Genomic DNA, 20,053 nt, shown 5'->3' on the forward strand with positions numbered 1-20,053 from the left:
TTGCATGTTCTCCCCGTGCATGTGTGGGTTTTCTCCGGGTACTCCGGTTTCCTCCCACATTCCAAAAACATGCTAGGTTAATTGGCGACTCCAAATTGTCCGTAGGTATGAATGTGAGTGTGAATGGTTGTTTGTCTATATGTGCCCTGTGATTGGCAGGCGCCCGAAGACAGCAAAATGAATGAATGAATGAATGAATGAATAAATCCTGAAAAGTTTTTAATGTCAACATGGACACCAATAGCAGGTCAACAACAATCACAATGATATAATCACTGATGCGGTCAGGAGTGGTTCATTAAAAAATATACACATAGCAGCCTTTTGTTGTGGCCAACCTAAGGCACAAGTGCAATAATCCGACACATCTTAATATGTCACACTTGTGAGGTGGATGGATTATCTCGACAATGGAGAAGTGTTCGCGAACAGTCGTTTAGACAGATTTGTGAATGATGACATCGGTCTTTTGTATCCATAGAAAGAGTTTTACATCTGTCAGTTCAGGACAAAAAAAATAGAAGCATAAACCAAAGTGCTGCATTTCTATTTTTGTTGAGAAAATTATAAAGTAAATATTAATAATTGTCCCCTAATCCAAAAACCTCAGTATGTCTTTCCATGACAATTTGACTGCCACGCGTTAATCCCCACTGCCTTGTGATTCGCTGTCGGCTTCTAAAAGAACTGTCACCATGGCTTTTCATTTAAGTCCGCAACACGACTTCTCATTACTCACCATGGCATCCTGGACTAGGCACATACCCCCTTTTTATAGCCCAAACCGTTATGTCACGTAAACCCTGAATGCCCAGTTATGTGTGCGCACATATAAACAAGAGTAGGTGGTTAATCCTCTTATAGATTAGAGCTCCTAATTTATCAGGTGTGAGAGAAACAAATTCATCAGGCTAACGCGTTCTACATCGAAATTGTTTGTGCCGAATATCGACGAGCGGTCGCTGCACAATGTTGACGCTTCTAGCTGTAATTTCATTCGTACGTTGTTATGAATTGATTTGTTTGGGAGTTACAATGTTAGCGGTGACCAGCAGCGACTGAGCGTTATTACGGTCAACTGAGTCAGAGTTCACAAAATCCAGCAGATGACTCATGGTGCGTTCACTTACCTAACGTACTATAAATGCTCCGATTAACACCTCTATTCCACTAACCACCAAAAAACTACATAGCAAATGGCCGTTGTGGTTTCTAATTAGCAGAGTCAAAAACATAAGCATTACGCGGCTGTAGGGAACCTGTGTATGAACTCAACCGTGATATTAAACGGAACGGCGAAAAAAATTGCCCATCATTTACAATCATTCTGTGAACACATATTTCTGTGCATTATAACACAAGAAAACAAGTTAATATGAGCATGCTAACAATGCACGCCATTGGAACATACCTATTTCAACTATGATTTAATCGTTTGATATACATGCTGTGATCATGCATTAACACGAACACTGATAACATGTAATATTTGCAGTATCTTGCCATATTTTGATGATTTAAAATGCTACCAAAACTTTGTTTCCAAGCATATCAATACGCATACTCATGTATGCAAGTTCCATCAGCAACAGCAAAAACACTTCCAATGTCCGCACTCATTGAGATGGCTGTATCTTCCAGCACAAGACTCCAGTCCTCAGGTAAAAAAATGCTGAGCTAGGTATCCACTCTTCCATCTGTGAATGACGCTGAGACAAACGGTTAGCGAGGCGTCGTGTTAGTCCATTTAGTTATTTTTGTGAGGGGTTTAGCATCAAAATAGCTATTGTCCATGACATCCGTTGTTTGCTAGCTAATATTAACTTTTTTTGCGTCAGAATGCACAGAAAAGGGAAAGAAATATGTGTTAATGTTTCATATGATTGTGAATGTTCCCCTTTAATGCTCGCTGAGCAGTTAGCTCCGTACTACAATTACAACATTGGTTCTCGTTCACAAATGACCATTTGGTAAAAGATCTTTCCAATTTTTCTTGTGCTCCAAATCATTATTAAAGTAAAACAATTACTATTTTGAATTTGATAAAGAATTACTTCCCATTAATATCAAGTCCTTTTTGTGGTTTAAAGAATAAACACTGCTGCTATAATTAGCACATTTATGGCAATAGTGCTTGCATGGCAAAATCAATGTGTTTTGGAATACATACTAAAATGTATTTGTAAGTATTTACTGACAAAGGCTACATTATTTCATATTATTTCATATTATTTCAAATGCCACCCCAGCCGATTTCATGAGTGGATATAAATCTGATATATATTTAATGCTACAGCAGTCTATCCGACCGATACATGTATTAGTGAAGCAGCTCACCACTCCTGACCCAATTCTCAGCCAAATGCTCCTCGGAACAGACGTGGGAGGAAGTGCCCCAAAAACTGCCATAGCCAAACGTCTTGCCATCTTCCTCCTTAGTCTCCTGTGTGAAAAAATATGGTTAAGAAAATGTTGACTCTCGTTGCACAAAATCCTTGATATTGCTACAAATGCACCAGGACTGATATGTCATGTTTACTTCCGTAAACACACACAACAGTGTGATGTTGTGTTTTGTGTGTATTTGCATCACTTCCCAAGTGCAGCATGTTCACATTACACACAAATACAAGTCAAATATTTTTGGTAATGTGAAAAACTACATAACAGGATTGAATTTAAACAAAAAATACCATACCCTGCAGTGTGAGCGTAGTCAAAAAGACCAAATCAAGGCTCTGGGACTTTATGCAGTTCATTTTCTAATTAGTGTGTAAACCAGTAGTTTACAATATTAAACTTTTTGGCATGTTTTCTAAATGAATAAGACGTTATCCTGTTGGAGTTATCCAACATGACTTCATGACTGGACTGGTCCGCTTTGATGACGATCGTAACATTTCGACTTTTAATGTGAAACAGCAACACATTATCTTATATTACCAGCTCAGTAAGGAAGAACATCAAAGGCACTGATTTGTTTTTGGAACACTTAAATATGTTTTTAGCCCATTTGGCAGACGGCTAGCTGGTAATGATACCTGTGAACAAACGTGGCCTCACACTGGTCTATTAATACATCATCATCATCACTGAGTGAAGCCCAGGTTTAATTATAGCACCTCTTTCCTCGGGGTCTATAATCTCAGCATGAAAGGGCCGTGTTCGCCGTAGCTTTTATGAGGTGCGCAGGTGATACCGGGCCTGTGGTTGTAAACACATATGTCCGCACGGAACCATATTTGTGTTGTTGCAGTTGTTGCTATGCTGTTCTTGTCAGGGACAATCCTACGGTACGCTGTGTAAACGCGATGCCCTCCTGTCTGCCATCTTGGACAGGTTGTTTAGCCTCATAAAAAGTGGCGGTAGAATAACTATTAAGGTCACGCTTCCTTGTATGTGAAAGTGGGTCATATGGTGCGCTGGTCAGTCTCGTTTAGGGCGCCAGAGTCATGGTTCTAAAAAAAACAAAACACGGATTATTTGATTTATATTTGCAGCAATGAGCTTCCTTTAAATGTGTCCTTCCTGTTTCAGGTACTCTATTCAGGTTCAGTAAAGGAAATCCACTCATGTGCATCTGATTTTCATCCCACGTGGAGAGAACGTTATCTCCTGCCTCTGAGGGGTCAGCAACCGGTAAGCAACCACACCCCCATGGACGCAGATCAGCCTCCATGTGTGTCATGACCTATTGTGCCAGTGCAGTTGTGATGATACTGGTAAATATTTACTCCACAATTTTATGGAACACATTCCTTCATTTTTATGGTGGTTTTGGAGAGTGTTGTCTGGACTTCCGAAGCATATGATTCAAAATCTCCTCAAACTGACTCATATGTTCTACATGGAAGCATCTGCATTCGTTCTGTCTCCATCTGGTTATTTATCCTACTCAATGCCAACGTCCCTGACTAGGAAGGACCAGGAAGGCCCAGGAAACAGGCTTCAGCAACTCAGCACTGCCCTCTTGTGTTCTACAACGGGAGTCGCTGTCATCATATCAAGTGCGCACTAAAGGGGAGCGAGATTATTGTTGACCTGGCTACTGTGACGCAGCAAATGTTGTTGACACCTGAAACACGACACAGGTTGCGTCACCGCTGTGTTACTCACTCCACCCCGCAAACAATTTATATTTCTTTAGTAATGACAAACAATGGCGCAAAGAAACTGACTTTTCCACTTCAATTCAAAGTAAAAAATAGGCTTCCATTAAAGGGCCGTGCCAATCGGGACTGCGTAACATCTCCCACAACGGGATTACGCACTGTGCATCTCTTGCGCAGCATCCTATTCGCAGCACACGCTTTGTTTACATCATCTCATCTTCGCAAAAAGGCCAAAGTCGACTTTTTTCGCCAAACACAACTTGACAAAAGCCCGCTACGTTCACATTCTTGGCGGAAATTCCCACTGGATCTAACCGAGGATCGCCTGCGCCTGCTTCCCTCTGACGCAGTTTCATTTACCTGTTGTCACGTCGAACATACAACATTGTTGTTTTTTCCACCAGTACACATGAGCACTTGTCGTCAGCAGTCACCTCACTTCGGTGTTATGGCGACGACGGAGGTGTTTTTGTTATTTTAATCACATTCGGACACTTACAACAGCAACACCTTTTATTGTGAGCGCTTCACGCATTAGGAAGTACTTAAGTAGTATTCTCGACGCGACATACGCAGCGCAGCGACGCTCTCGTCTCACAATAACATAAATAACTTACGTGTTTATCCCGGGGACTGTCTCCCTGCCTGAGCCGAAGGTGTGTCGTCTTGCCCTCCACCACGCCAGGGGAAGGCTGTGTCCGCGGCTGTCCCCTCCGCTGCCACTATCGGCCCAAGTACGCACGTTTATCGCTGCGTAGCTCCAGTACGATAAACAGAACGATTTTCCATAGCGCAAGCAACGAAAGCCCCGCCCACAGACACTCCCCCGGTCGCTAATTGGTCGAGAGCTCCAAGAAGGCTGTCGTCAACACCGGAATCACATGTGGCTGACGCATGTTTACAAACATCACTTTAAGTCATGTGGTAATGGGCGCCATTTTGTAACCGTAAAGTGTCTCCCTTTGTCGTGATGACAACCTCTTAGTGCTATTTTACATAACTGTACTATGTAGAGATGGGAGGAAAATTGCTTTACCAGGCGTCTGTTTGGTACAGACTTAATATAAAAATACGCTTTGGTACAGTCACCTGAATTGTCACTTTACAGGTATGACAGCACAATTAAATCCACCTTAAATAAAGTAAAAAAATAACATTGCTGATTGACTGTCAGATCTAACAGTGATTGTTATTGTGGGTGAGGTTTGCAGTGGTGTAAAACGGTACTGACTCCTATTGTTTTAATATTTTGGTTGCATTATGCAACAAATGTCAATCAAATAAGCAATGAATAGACCTGTTAAGTGAATACTCCTTTCAGTGTCAATCAAAAGTGAGCATCACTATGTTCGTAAAGGTAATCTATTTTGAGTTCCTTGGATTGCGTAGTTGTACCTAATATAGATACAGATAATATTTTGTAGACTTATTTTCAATAGGTCACTCATGCAATGACAGGTTTCGTCCATTGGATGGCGGTGTAATAATCACATTTGTTCTGTATTTGGTAGACTCGTGTAAGGGCATGCTGTTCTTTTATGTTTACGTGGTGATATAAACATTGTATTTGTTAACTATTAATGTACGACTGCTATTATGAAAGTCACGTAACACTGTAAATATAAAATTGATAATAGCTTACTTGTTTTGAATTATGTTTCACTTTATCAAAATGCACAACTGGCACCCTAAACATTCAGGGAGGAAAAGCTAAAAACGATAGGTACAGTGATGATATGGACACATTGCTAACAGGCTGATGATAGCTGTGATAGTTTTTATTAATAAAAAAAAGTGGTTATTTTCTTCCTATGATAATGTCTTGGCTTGTTAATACACCAAAACAATCCTTTTACTTGCCTTTGGTGATTTCACCAAGAAATATGCTCGTTATTCCGTCAACTAATTGAACAGTATAGTAGTCAAATGAGTCGGAATACATAAATTGAGCACAGTGCGTCGCTTTAAAGGGTCCGACTAAAACACGGTGACATATTTACGTATCCGTTCCTACTTCCTGAATTAATCACCACGAGGGTAAGCGGTATAGAAAATCCGCGAATGAATGGTATCATTTGTACAGTAATCGTTGTTGAGTAAACGTCGAAGCTAACCAAGCATTTAATATTTGCACAGGAAGACGTGTCAATATACTATTTTACAAGACGTTTCTCATCATTCTTAGAGTGCTACAGTGAGTGCTGTGTTTGGCAGACCTTACTACCTGATGGTGGACATGAAGGAGCCGTGGTAAGTAAAACACTGACTTTGTTGACCTCCAACTGTGTCTTTTTTGTGCTTTTCTACTTTTATTACCAATAAAAAAATGTTGATGCACTGCCAGTGGAAAAAGGGCAATCAGTGTCGGTTAAAAAAACAAAACAAAACAAAACTGTACACTCATGTCATATGAAAAGTCAACATGCAAACACAAAAAGATCAAACATTTTTCTGACTAAGATTTGGCTGAAGTTTGCAACATAAAGTGATGCGTATCTTTTGCAAAGAACAGCTTAATGTATGACAGCTTAATCTTAACACATTCTTCATTAAATCTCAAATACTTCCGGATGATAGCATTGGAACAAAGCTATGGTTTCTATAATGGATGTTTGGGCTGATACCCCTGCTAAATTGATCAGATTTAGTTCAAGCTTCAGTTGGATCATTGCATCCCATATATTCCCAGCTACAATGGAAATTGTACACTTAACAGTTTGTAGTTTTTGGGCACATTGGGGGTGGAAAAAAACAAAAGACAACAATAAACAAAAACACACAATGAGTTTTTTTTTACACGGATATAACACCCAAAAATCATGTTAAGAATCAACAGCAAATTACTGAATTCCAATTTCTATTCCTTCAAGACTAAAGGTAGGGGGTGCTGGTGACAAATCCCAGTCAGCACCTTGCTGAGCAGTTTTAGTCCCAAATACATTGTACGCAGGCTCCTCTTGGAAGACAACCCAAATTTTTCACATTACAGGCATTGTCATTATAGTTATTATGAAGGTCACTGACGGATTCATCCTGGGTGGTGGAATTAGGAGAAATGGAGATGTGTGGGGGGTTGTTTCAGGCAAGGAAGACAGTTGATTTTTCTCAATGTGTCTCTCCAAAGTGTGGAGACCTTTCAAGGCAGCTGTTGGGAATTGTGGGTAGTAATAACCAGTGGTTGATGGTTTAAGGTTTGGGGAGGGGGGCAGAGGGGGTGTCAAGATTCACATCTCTGTGTCGGCCACTGAGGTCTGGGTGGCAGAAGAGTGTCCATTAGTGGTCGGGGAAGCGTTGGTTCCATTTTCTGGTGGAGATTCTCCGTTGGCGGTGACCTTGTCAAGGGGCTCCTGGGGCAAGGGGGCAACAGATACCAGGGTGTTGGCCTGGTTCTCCTCATCCACTTGGTAGGACTCGGCCTGAGAAAAGCACAAAGGCAGCAGTTTGTTAGCATCAAGCTAACACATGCAACCCGAAGGAGTTTAATTTTCCTGTTCAAATAACACAAGCAATCAAGCAAGACGGTGCGAAGTGAGAACCGATGTGCACATGTGGGTGTAGCCCCAAAGTAAACAAAGTAATTGGCTCTTAATTCCCATAAGTTCATGATTTACAGCTGTGTGAACTCAGATGTTGTTGCGAGTTCACACAACTCCCATACTAGTAACTCTTTGTGATAGCGTTCACATTTAAGGAGTGGCTAGATCAATGAGACGACCTCCATGGATTTATACACAATATGTCCAAAAGAGTGGTGCAGTGCCTTGGAACAAAGACGGTTCAATGAAAATTGTAGCATGGGTGTGCCTCCATGTGGTAACTCTTACAAAGGATGATGTCATGAGCTAGTGAGAAAAAGGAACTCAAACCACGTGTAGACTTCTGGCAATGGTTGAGTTACAAAAGGCTGCGTTAAGCAAGTCAAGCCGCTCTACTCCCTCAAGTGGGAGACGGTGATGAACTGACAATGGAAGAATCATATATTCAAGTCATAATCCATATGTACTCATAGAAAAGTGGTTGCAATAAAGGAACTGAATATTGGTGGTCCAAGATCTAATTCACATGGAGTACATTATAGTCACAACAACCATTGGTTTCCAACGCAGCATCTTTCTGCAGCATGGCTTATTTCGACCTTCATCCATCCTTTTTCTAATCTTCGTCAAGGTTATGCGAAAGTTCGAGCTTATCCCAGCAGACTTTGGGTTAAAAAGAGACTTCCATTGGTCAACTCACTGATCAAATTCTGAAACTCATTAATTTGCCAGATTGTGCCCATCCTTTGTCAAACGTTTCCTCCTACATTCATAGACACACGAAAAAAAATGTCAAGCCAATGAGGTAGTAATGACCGAGGCATGTCAACAAGTCCAGTGCCTTAAACAGGACCTACTATGCTCAATTCCGAGCCTTTGTATTGGGTTGTGGACTCCAATAGAGCAGCTAGACACTATAGCTTTCTAGATCTTCCAGAATCTGCACCTATTCGAACTGTAATTCTTTGGACTTACAAAACAGGGTTTTTAAATTTATTCCACCCATGTCCTGCCTACGGCACCCCCACTCCGCTGTGATTGGTCCCACTCAGCATGTTCAGCTAACAGCTTGTACAAGTCACAGTGAGCCGGTGTTAGAAAACCAGGGTTCAATTGCACCCATCTCTGTGTGGAGTTTGCATGTTCTCCCCGTGCATGCGTGGGTTTTCTCTGGATACTCCGGTTTCCTCCCACATTCCAAAAAAAACATGCTTGGTTAATTGGCGACTCCAAATTGTCCATAGGTATGAATGTGAGTGTGAATGGTTGTTTGTCTATATGTGCCCTGTGATTGGCTGGCGACCAGTCCATGGTGTACCCCTTCTCTCGCACAAAGACAGTTGGGTTAGGCTCCAGCACCCCCGCAACCCCCCCAAAATGAATGAACGCATCCTGTCATGCACTCACCAGCCGGACTCCTTTGGAATTCTTGTGGTGGGTCTTAAAGTAATAACCAGCCACAAGAAGAGCAGCCAGCAGCAAGCCAGTCAGCAGCAGGGAAATCAGCACCAGTTTCGAGTTCTTCCTCCAGTGAGGAACTGCTTCCTTCACACCGGTCTGGGCAGCAACACACAAACAAAAAGTACACATATGACGATTATTGTCCTGCACATATTACTTGAGCATGTTTTGTTTTTTTTACCTTATCTTTAATGTTGTCGTTGTTAAACTTGTTGACCATTCCTTTAATATCATCTACAAATCAGGAGAGGCACAGATTAGACACAGTACATCAACACCATTCAAAGTACACTACAGAGTTGGCATCATCCTTATAGCTCCAACAGAGTCCATCTCTGACCTTCAACATACTGTCCAGATACAAGGATCTGGTCTGTGTTGTCTTCCTGGTAGATCTCTAGCTTGCAGTCTTCACCACACAACTCCTCGAGGACGCTCTGGATCCTTACTTTGGTGTTTTCCTGCAAGGTGATGAAATATTTTAGTTGAATGGTTGCTTAGGCGATGTTTGTTTATCATTCAGTGTCATGTAAGGGAGTGGTCGCTAAACTTACTATAGCGATTTTACACTATTAATTTATGTATTGTGCAAATTATGTGCTGAGCAAATAGAAAGTGATGCTTTTACTTACACAGTTGGAAAAGTGGGCGAGTTTCAGATTGACTGCGTTTTTATCATGGACAGCCTCTTTGCCAACGCACACGACATCACCCTGATGGACATAAGTCATATTTTAGCATCCAACCAAACGGTCAATGTTACGGCAATATGATAAAAAAAAAATCTCACCCTGGGAATGTTGTCCGGACCGTCTCCTCTCCCAGGTGCAGGTGCGGCGGTCTGTTGCTCCTCAATTTCGGGTTGATCGGGATACACGTCTATGGTGACCTGGCCATCGTCAGCTGCTTCACCTTCGGGTCTTGTCGTTTCCTCTTCGTCACTCATCTGTTCTGTAGCTGGTGTAATTTGCTCAGCAGGTGTGTTCAAGTTAAACAAAACGGTGACTTTTTCATTGCCGCTCTCTGAAATTTTAATGGAAATGAGTTATGCAGCAGATAAGCTGTAGGCCTTTTTACCAGCAGGCATGACTTCTGCTTTTTTAAACATGCCAAAAAGTGTCCCTCTTGGGTTTTAGTTTAGTTGGTTTGTCATCATCATGTGTGGTTAGGCGTTAAAAATATGCATAGCCAAAACTTCCACGAACTCTGACTCATCGGGTATGTACTATGAGGACACCAACTCCAATATGAGGATGGAACATCATTAAAGGTTTGTTTAAAAAAAAGATTACATTTGACTTTTTCTCAATATAAAATAGAGAATGGCACTTTATTTTAGTGGCTATTTTTAGATACGATTATTTTTATGTGCCTATTGCATGAAGCTTTAAAATAAAAATAGAAAACACCCGCATGTTAAGTATTTATTTCAATAAAACAATTTGATATGCATATTTGACTTTCATCTAAAGTCACTTTGTGGAAAAAATATCAGGATATACCTGTATATCGTGCATCGATATTCAACCTAAATATATCAGGATATGAGTTTTTGGTCCATATTGCCCAGTCCTACCTAACGTTTACTTTTCCAAACTCAAAAACAAAACGCAGCAGCAGTGTTGAAAACGCCAATATGCATTAAGTGTGTGGTGGTGAGTGTGTGTCGCTAGTCGCCAGTGTCGTGCGGCAAGGTGTCACTACATCGATAATGTAGTTTTTTGGCATAACAATGTCAATAATTTCCCCTTGTGGGTTAATAAAGGCATATCGTATAACAATGCTGCTGTATAGCTTGATAAATATGCAAGTCATTACTGTATGTAATTGGAGTGTTGGTGGTTTTTGAAGGGTTTTTTCAGAAGTCTTTATTGGCAAAATAGTTGCGTTCCATTATGTGCATTTTTAGCTGCCTCTTTTTGTAAGCTATTTTTAGATATTTAGAACTCAAAAAGAGAAAGACTTGTGTTCATGTCTTTCATATGGATTGTGAATGATGGGCAAAATTCCACAAAAACTGCTGTTTTTCTTAAGGCAGCAACATTTTCTCAGACTTAATAATGTAGCTTACCAGAAGGAGTCACAACCGGAATCATGTCTCCACGTATGTAGCCTTCTGCATGCATGGTTGGCAATGCATCTGTAACAATGTTCTCATCTTGTGCTCTGACTCCTGCTGTAAAATAAAAAACAAACAAACAGATAAATATGCAATACTTGCTAGGTTTGAATTTTGGTTACACTCAACACTCAAATGATTTTAATGTTTATGTATATTCTAACTGGCTAAATTTTGAGTGGTGTCCTTACAATACATGCTTTAAATTCCATGGCTGAGCAGACTGGATAGCATCCAGCATGCAGTAGAGCACTTAGAACCCAAAGAGTATCTGATCTCCCGGTAAGACCTTAAATCAATGAGCGCCACTGTAATAACAAAAAAGTCAATAGTAGACCCCTTTTCAAATAAACCGTTTTCCCTACTACTACAAGACAAGGCCCGGCCAAACTATCTCACCTCCCACTGGGAAAGATGCTGGGAGCTTCCCAGGAAAATTTGTCCACTCATGGCAAGCACACAAGAGCCGATGCGATGGGCTTTTGCCAAACTACGAAACACAATTTATTATTATAAAGCTGCATGCCAGAAGACGGTGTTTCACACAAGCTATAATGACGTATTTTGTCAGTCACAAAGTTCTGTTTAGTTTTACCGCGCTTCTATCACCAGCATAGGATTATTTTTCCTGAGCCAAACCTAACTAACAGTACTTAGATTAAAAATGTGTATATACACATTTGCAAGAACCTGTTGATTCAGACTCTACATGGTCTGTTGGCTGGGCTTGTTGCTTTTGTGTCTTTTTCAATTAAACTTTTATTAATATTGTTATGACTGTTATGACTGTTATGTTCCAATGCATGCAGAGGATGGTGTTTTGTTTCAGAGACATACAGTATGATTAGATAATAGAGCTTATTAAATAGTTTGAATTGAATTCCATTGAATGGGGCATCCAAAGTTAAGTAATTTTTGAAGAATTCTTATCATTATGTCATCTTCCGCTCATTATTTATAAAATCGAGTCTTATAGGGTTATTTCTAGCTGCCATGTATTTCTTTTTTTATGTGAATATGCACACTGGTTTTGTCTTTTTTGTGTGTGTGCGACCCCACCCTGCACTGACACTGATCTGATGATGAGGTTGAGGCCTTTTGTTGCCGTGACAGTTCAAATTGCGGGAGGAGGGTCCGGCAATCAAAACAAAAAGACAGCATTCCTGCTACCCAGATTTCCGTCACGCTGCCAAAACACCACCACCACCGTCATTACCTCACTTTCCAAACATTCCCATAATGCGTCAACTCTGCAGATCTCATTACGCTCTCGCTTGCTGTGTTAGTTTTGCTGCTTCCTGTACTCTCTCAAATTGGAATATTGTTTTCCTTTTTTTTTTTTGCTCACATGCAGCTTTAATTTAGACCTTGGCTGTGTTTTGAGTTGACACAAACTTGGCTTCAGATGTGTATTGCAATTAGGTTTGTGGTGATTTATATCACAAAGTCCAGGAAAATACAGTATATCCACACATACTTTTATTGGTATTAGTTTTTGTATTTTTTTGACTGACATAAGAAAGCATCATGGACTATTCATTGCCATTTTGTCTGTTTACTACTGATTAAAAAGCTTCACAATGTGATTAAGGTTGCTTTCATGATCTAATTTGGAACAATTACATATCGGTCATTCTGGTATTGCTCTGTTATCCCATTTTGCACATGAAAAGAGTTTAGTTTAGACGGCAATGAGTGAGACTTTTTTTTTTATAGAGACCTGATGAATTCCCATCGGAATATTCGGAACTCAAGTGAGTTTTGGATCTTGGCATTCTTTAAATCACTTGAGGTTGGTAGGATATTTTTTTTTCCAAAATACTTTTTTGGCATCTCCTAAATTCCAACATGTTTCTTAAATGACACACAAAGTATGATCAAAGGCTGTGAACGATATACTGTATAAGCATCTCTATAGGTTGCTTTTTATAGAATGTAGATGATGTCTCACAGTTGTATCGGTGCTTGTTTTCTTTTGATAAATCAAAATGACAGGCAGGTGCCACTATAGTGTTGAGTGTAAGCAGGTGTTTGAGTCAGTAATCTTTAAGGTCTTGCGGCATGCTCCATTTCAGCAACTGTCCCTAGCAGCTGCACATTATATTGTATGTATATGTTAGGTGGGAATGTGGTTTCGAGACTTTGCAATACATACATGACTGATCTTTTGGCGGTTTCTCTATTCATGGCAAGCTAACAAGGTATTTGAATGTTGCTGAATGAAGCATGAATTTTTTTTCCAGGTAGATTTTGATGCTGTTTGTCAGAAAATGGAAACAATGCAAGCTACAACCTACAAAGCTACAACCTGAATTTTGGCTGTGGCATTTTGTTAGAACCGTATTAGCCTGAAGAAGACCAGCTTTTTTTTTAAACATTTGCATTAAACATTCATTCATTCATTCATTCATTTTCTACCGCTTTTCCTCACGAGGGTCGCGGGGGGTGCTGGAGCCTATCCCAGCTGTCTTCGGGCGAGAGGCGGGGTACACCCTGGACTGGTCACCAGCCAATCACAGGGCACATATAGACAAACAACCATTCACACTCACATTCATACCTATGGACAATTTGGAGTCGCCAATTAACCTAGCACGTTTTTGGAATGTGGGATAAAACCAGAATACCAGGAGAAAACCCACGCATGCACGGGGAGAACATGCAAACCCCAAACAGAGATGGCCGAGGGTGGAATTGAACCCTGGTCTCCTACAGACCCCTGTCCGCACCCCATCATCTCTTGGGATTTGAGTTAGAGGAATGTGGTGGGCTGTAGAGGAAGACAAACCTACATCTCCACACCTCTCGTTGACTGCTCGCCCTCTCCCAGTCACGCACAGCTAATCCCAGGCATCCGCTGAGGTGAGCCACTACACACCTCCCACGTTCTGGTGGAAGCGCGTCAGGATTCCAGACCATAACATTCTCCTCTCAGTACATGTTACGCTCTTGGGACGAATAAAGAGCAGTTGCATATTTCCCACGGTCTTAGAAAACTCGCATTTCATCACTATTTAGACACTGCTTATTTTTCCACTTAATGATGAGGCCTAGGGAGGTGACGAAGATCTGCCTACTTCCTTGGACATGTTATCACTTAATCACACAAAGAGACACCAATTTGTCTTACATTTGTACCGTTTCTGTTGCCATCTATCTATGCCATCCAAAACGTAAATGCAAGCCGATTTTAAAGTGTATTGTCAATACTAGAGTTGTTGTGGCCCTTTAAATAAAGACTTATTTGTTCCCAATATTGTCAGTTACTATGGTACCCGTTATGTCATTGTATGGTCATATCACCTCGTACTTTGGTAGAAGGTACATTATTTAAAAAAAAAACAACAAACAAAAAAAACCCCAAAAAACCTTAAACTGTATTATGGAAAGCAGGAAGTGAACAAATGTAACAGTTACTGATTGTAAAAGTACCAGATGGAGGGGTAGGATTTAATAAGCTTTGCTTCTTCCTACTCCTTTTGGACATGTGGAACTGTGAACTGATTATGTGATGCATTCAATTGTTATATGATGCATGTTCAAATGAAATAAAACCATTATCATTACCAAGAGTCTTGAACCAGTCATGATGTGCTATATATATCACCATATTGACAGTTACTATGGTACCCATTATGTCATCGTATGTTCATATCACCTCGTACTTCGGTACGTGACAAAAAAAAAACTATATTAGGAAAGCAGGAAGTGAACAAATGTAACAGTTACTGATTGTAAAAGTACCAGATGGAGGGGTAGGATTTAATAAACTTTGCTTCTTCCTACTCCTTTTCGGACATGTGGAACTGTGAACTGATTATGTGATGCATTCAATTGTAATCGGATGCATGTTCAAATGAAGTTAAACCATTACCATTACCAATCAGATTGTTTCCTAACACTGTCTGTCTGTTATATTGTATGTTTGAAAGCCATGCTTGATCTTGATTTAGCCATGCTAACGTGCATCTCTTAAGATGCCTGCACATAAAGATTCATCAGGACACTTTTCTCAACTGGACATTCTTGGGTTTTACACGTGTCTTGTATCCTACAACATACCGGTAATTGCATATCACATTCCTCTTAAAGAACCTGAGTTGTATAGTTTAGAGTATGCAGAGGAATGTGACACCGGAGCCTTAACCCTTTGGGTTAAACACGCTCTGCAACTCTACACTTTTTGAAACAACAGGCTGCTGACCCCCACTATCTTGACTGTGCCCAACCCCCCCCCCCCATTCATTCCAGTCCGGGGCGATTAATAGCCGTCCCGTTCTCTCCCCTTGGCAGGAAAACGACAAGCTTTCATGGTTTTAATCAGGTCTATGGAAGCACCGTGTACTTCACCCGGTGCTGCTCAGCTGGGGCCGCCACATGCCCCCGAGGCCTTCTTATCGAAAGTACAGTGCCTGCTTTTGAGGGCCACAATCAGGAAACGTGACATCTGCTTTCAATTGGCGAGTTGTCGGAGCACCCCATCCACCCCTCCTCCACTCCGCTCCCCACTCCACTGCACACTAACACTCACTTGTGCCTACTCCATGCAAAGCTGTAAAAAGGCCTGTTGGGTTTGATTCTGTGCAGGTAGACATTTGAGGGCTCGGTTTGCACACTGAGTCAAATATTCTGAGGCTTTGTATTGATTGTATCCAGAAAGAATTTGAGTACTACATCTTTTAGAAGAGTAATTACTACTATAGTGCATTCATCCACGGGTGGTACTGAGAAATGGCTACAACAAGACCATTAAGACGACCGACGTGAGTGCACTTAGTTGACGTGTAAAGATTTCATCCTTGCATTTGAAAATGCAGTCAGTGTTTAATGCAGCAAAAGTCACCATCTTGTATACAAGTCTGCTCTCTATGTTTATAACTTGAATTACAGCTTCAAATGCTGAATGAAGGCTTGTTTAATTAAGCCACGTTTCCCCCAAACTCACCGCTTTGAGAACGTGTAGGCGGGATGGAAATGCAGTCGTCCCTTGCCACGTTGCGGTTAGAATTTCATGGCTTCACTAAATCTATACATTATTCCTGTTTTGTGGTTGACTGAGGCCAATTATTTGTCAAGAAATATGCATATTTAAGCAAACTGTATGTAGTCTTGGCTTAAATGAAAATTTTTCAAGCCTAAAATGGTTATGTTAAATAAAAATTCAGTGCAGTGTTGTACACTAGTCACTAGATGTCAGTAATATTACATAAACTATGAATACAATGCTGGAAGTACACTGTGCAGAAAACTCTTCCAATGCTAACATGTGAGTCTGTTATCTTATTTATGTGTCAAATGTGTCTACTATATGAGGTAGTGTTAGTGTAAAGGTGACTATAGGGGTGTTATCTTATGTCTAGAGGGCTCTACTAATGTTAAAAACCCTATTAAGAAGTTTGTCAACAGGCTTTCAACGCTCTAACAATGAAAATATTCCATTTATAAATAAAGAATTCTACTTCACAGAAATTCACTTATCACGGCCGGGTTCACTTATCAAGGTCGGGTCCGGAACCCCATTAACCGAACTTGAGATTGCTGTACCTAAAAACTATAGCCTCATGACACAGTGAATATATGGCATTTGGAAGACTATTCCAATGACTTAATATGCAGTGTTGTACACTGGTCACTAGATGTCAGTAATATTACATTACACTGTCCAGAAAACTCTTCCAATGCTAACATGTGAGTCTATGTTATCTTATTTATGTGTCTGTGTCTACTGTATGGGGTAATATTAGTGTGAAGGTGACTATAGGGGTGTTATGTTATGTCTATAGGGCTCTAATAACCCTATTAAGAAGTTTGTCAACAGGCTTTCAATGCTCTCTGACAATGAAAATATTCCATTTATAAATAAGGAATTCTACTTCACAGAAATTCACTTATCACGGTCGGGTCTGGAAGAAGTTAACCGTGATTAAACTTGGGATTGCTGTACCTAAAAACTGTAGCCTCATGATATAAAAGCGTACTCGCACTAAGGCAACCGTTCTGTGCTTGGGTCCACTGAACACCTAAAGTGTTTGGCCATTGTCAGTGTACTCAATTGTGCCGAAAGTCAAACCCACAGCACAATTGCTATCCTGTGAATACATCATAACAATAATAACAATGATGATGAAAATGTGTCGAAAAAGCTGTTTTGGCCAATTATGGCTTGCAGCAATTATGCTGCGAAAGATGCTATTGTAAATGTTCATTATACCGAACTGAACAGTATACAGTACAGTTACAGTATATACTTGCTTGTATCGCCATGGCGCTATGTTGTCATTGACATCTGACTGTCCGATACATCTGCTCCTCCTATGGTGGCTCCACAAACAATGATTCCCATAATTACATGCTTGAACCTTAGCAGGAATCTTGGGCTGGGTTTGCCGCCGGACTGTAGAGCCGCCCTAAAACCACTTAACAGCACACAGACCATGAACTGTGTTGTGGAAATTGAACATCGGTGAAATATTTAAGGTGGTACTTCGAAGCATGATGATGTGTTCGCAATGTTTTGTGCCTGTGTTGTTTCACAACAGTCCTATCAGCGCTTTCCACCAGAAGCCAGCTGAATGTTCTCTTGCAGGAGTTTTCCCCCTGCGGGCCTGCCCTGCTATGCTACCAAAACTCCTCTCTCCGTTTGTCCCCGTAACCGTTATGCTCTTGAGCATCCATAAATCTCACCCATTGAGTTCCTACTTGCAAAACCATCACCCACTGATTACATAATATGCAGCCTGGCTTCCATCACCAAAGAGTTATTTGCATTTTGTTAAAATAAAAAAGCAAAAATTAGAGGTTTTCTATATTTGTGATTATTGATACTCGGTTTTTATGAATGTTGGGTGGTAGTTTGTGTTTGTAGCTTTGTTTGTTTCTTTTTGTTTTGATTATCTATGCCACAACACAGATGTATACTTCACTGTCATCTCCAATTTGATACTTAGGACATGGTTTAAACTTGGCTTTGTCACACTTTTTCTCTGCACATTCATTTTATGATTAATGAACTGAAACTGGAGTTTAATTAAATCAGCCTGGCTGGAACTCCTACTTAATGCTGAAGTAACTCCCTTGGGAGGAGATTTTGGGGGAGGCTTAAAGGTGTTTGCTGCCTTATTTGGTTGTGTGATAGTTTTGATGCTGCTAGACATCAAGTCTCACTCTGCTACACTGGATGGAAAGAAGATGGTTTGAAAAAAAAAATGTCAGAAGGAAAGTATTGATTGTGCAAAAAAAAAACTGGTGACGAAAACAAGCATGAGGTCATGCCGAGATGCTGCAAATGAAAATAAATGACCGTATGCTGTTGCATCAAGTAGGAACAACTGTCATAATATAAGTTCCACATTTTGAACTTGAGATGTATCCAATTTTCCAGATAGTTCAAAAAAAACCATCAGTCAACTTGAATGTGTCAGGACCGTATAGACACACGCCCTCCTTCACTCACGCATACATGGCTTCACATTACATCTGGCTAAATATAAACCTTAGTCAAGTTGTAGTAAATAGTAGTTAAACAGATATATTATATTTTTAAAATAAAGATGCATGCAAATAACATGACTGGAACTTCACTAAAAGACGATCCCTTTGTTTAGCTTGGAATATCATATGTTGAATGAAAAACAACACAATTGTTCACCATTCAACTTTGTTTTCAGTATTGAAATATTTTTGTTTGTAATCCAGAGCTATGAAAGATTGTAGGGCTAAAACTCGGATTCAAACTCCCTAGCCCTGCACTCTCTTTACAGTTTTAACCACTTCTCCAACTTTCTTTCTGTCTTTAAATAGAATTTTATTACTTACCATTCATGACTGCGGCAGCGAAGAGTAAAGCCAACGCCAGCATTTTGGCGGGTCGGTCTTCTCGCTGTGAGGCTGATGCTGCCATGTGCACGTGTCTGCCGGGTATGGGTCAAAATGGAGGGAAAGTGGAGGTAAAGCTGGTTTAGCTGTGGCTTAAGGTTTCCTCTTGCTCAGAGTGGATAAAGCACTACTTGTGTTCTGTCACTTTTATACAGCCCTCCCATTCTCGCTCCCTTTCCTCCCTCCCTCCCTCCCTCCCTCACTCCCTCCCTTCCTAGTCGAGGCCCAGCCCTGCACCCGTCTTGGTTACTTTAACCCTTCCTGTGAGGCCACGCCCCTCACTGTGAAGGAAGGCAGATGTTGTGAATGGATTCTTGCTTTCTTTTTTTCCTCCAAATATCTTCCAAGTTTATCATACACAGGGATTCAAACATGGGTGCTCCAGCACACAATGAAAGGTGATGGCTGACACTCTGCTCCTTAACAGGCTTACGGAGATGGACTACAGAACACAATATCATGCTTGCAAACAAAGGTGCGAGTCTGTGTCATGCTAATTTTCTTAATCCGTTTCTGTAGCCGTGCTCAAGAAGGCCATCAATCAGCCACAAGTGAAGACTCTGCAGGATCCGTTTAAGTATTTCACACTTCCACAAAGACCCCCGCTAGCCTCTATACCCCCACAGCCACTCTTGTGTAAATTGAAAATGGTTCTCCTGCTTTGGCACATCTGGAACCATTGGTGAAGGTATGCCAAAATGACTTGTTAAAAAATACACCACCCTCTTTTTTTGTCATTTAGTAGAAGCCGACCGACTGTGGAGATCTATTCTTAAAACAGCCAGTAATTTGACACCATTGCCTGTCACCCCCCCCTATTCCTTCTCCCCATTTCCTCTGCCGTACCCCCTCCCCCTAAAAAGACCACTACTAAACTTACTAGTGCAAACAGCTTGGTGTTTAGGCAGCCAATTGGCATCCCACTGTGATTTCAGCTTTGCACCCCCAAC

At 40.8% G+C, this 20,053-nt stretch overlaps 1 protein-coding gene across 1 annotated transcript; it reads right to left on the reverse strand.

The window, feature by feature from the left end:
* Positions 1-6,347: 6,347 nt before the first annotated feature.
* Positions 6,348-19,207, reverse strand: LOC131105945 (uncharacterized). Its single transcript, XM_058054504.2, has 8 exons — positions 19,044-19,207; positions 11,181-11,285; positions 9,900-10,132; positions 9,742-9,822; positions 9,450-9,570; positions 9,291-9,343; positions 9,056-9,205; positions 6,348-7,528 (listed from the first exon to the last, which is right to left on the reverse strand). Exons 1-8 carry the CDS (start codon positions 19,126-19,128, stop codon positions 7,337-7,339), a joined length of 1,020 nt encoding a protein of 339 aa, XP_057910487.2. The 5' UTR covers positions 19,129-19,207; the 3' UTR covers positions 6,348-7,336.
* Positions 19,208-20,053: the final 846 nt, after the last annotated feature.

The sequence above is a fragment of the Doryrhamphus excisus genome, linkage group LG18 (genome assembly GCF_037039965.1).
Source record: "Doryrhamphus excisus strain RoL-2023G ecotype Guam linkage group LG18, RoL_Dexc_Guam_v1.1, whole genome shotgun sequence".
Lineage (NCBI taxonomy): Eukaryota > Metazoa > Chordata > Actinopteri > Syngnathiformes > Syngnathidae > Doryrhamphus > Doryrhamphus excisus.

Bases quoted from the DNA above. Each gene is read 5' to 3' on its own strand.
- LOC131105945 (XM_058054504.2), bottom strand. From the start codon at position 19,128: ATGGCAGCATCAGCCTCACAGCGAGAAGACCGACCCGCCAAAATGCTG. The intron at 9,571-9,741 runs GTAAGTAAAAGC...ATCACCTTGCAG, and splicing joins TCGCCCACTTTTCCAACTGT to GAAAACACCAAAGTAAGGAT. The intron at 9,344-9,449 runs GTCAGAGATGGA...CCTGATTTGTAG, and splicing joins ATCTGGACAGTATGTTGAAG to ATGATATTAAAGGAATGGTC.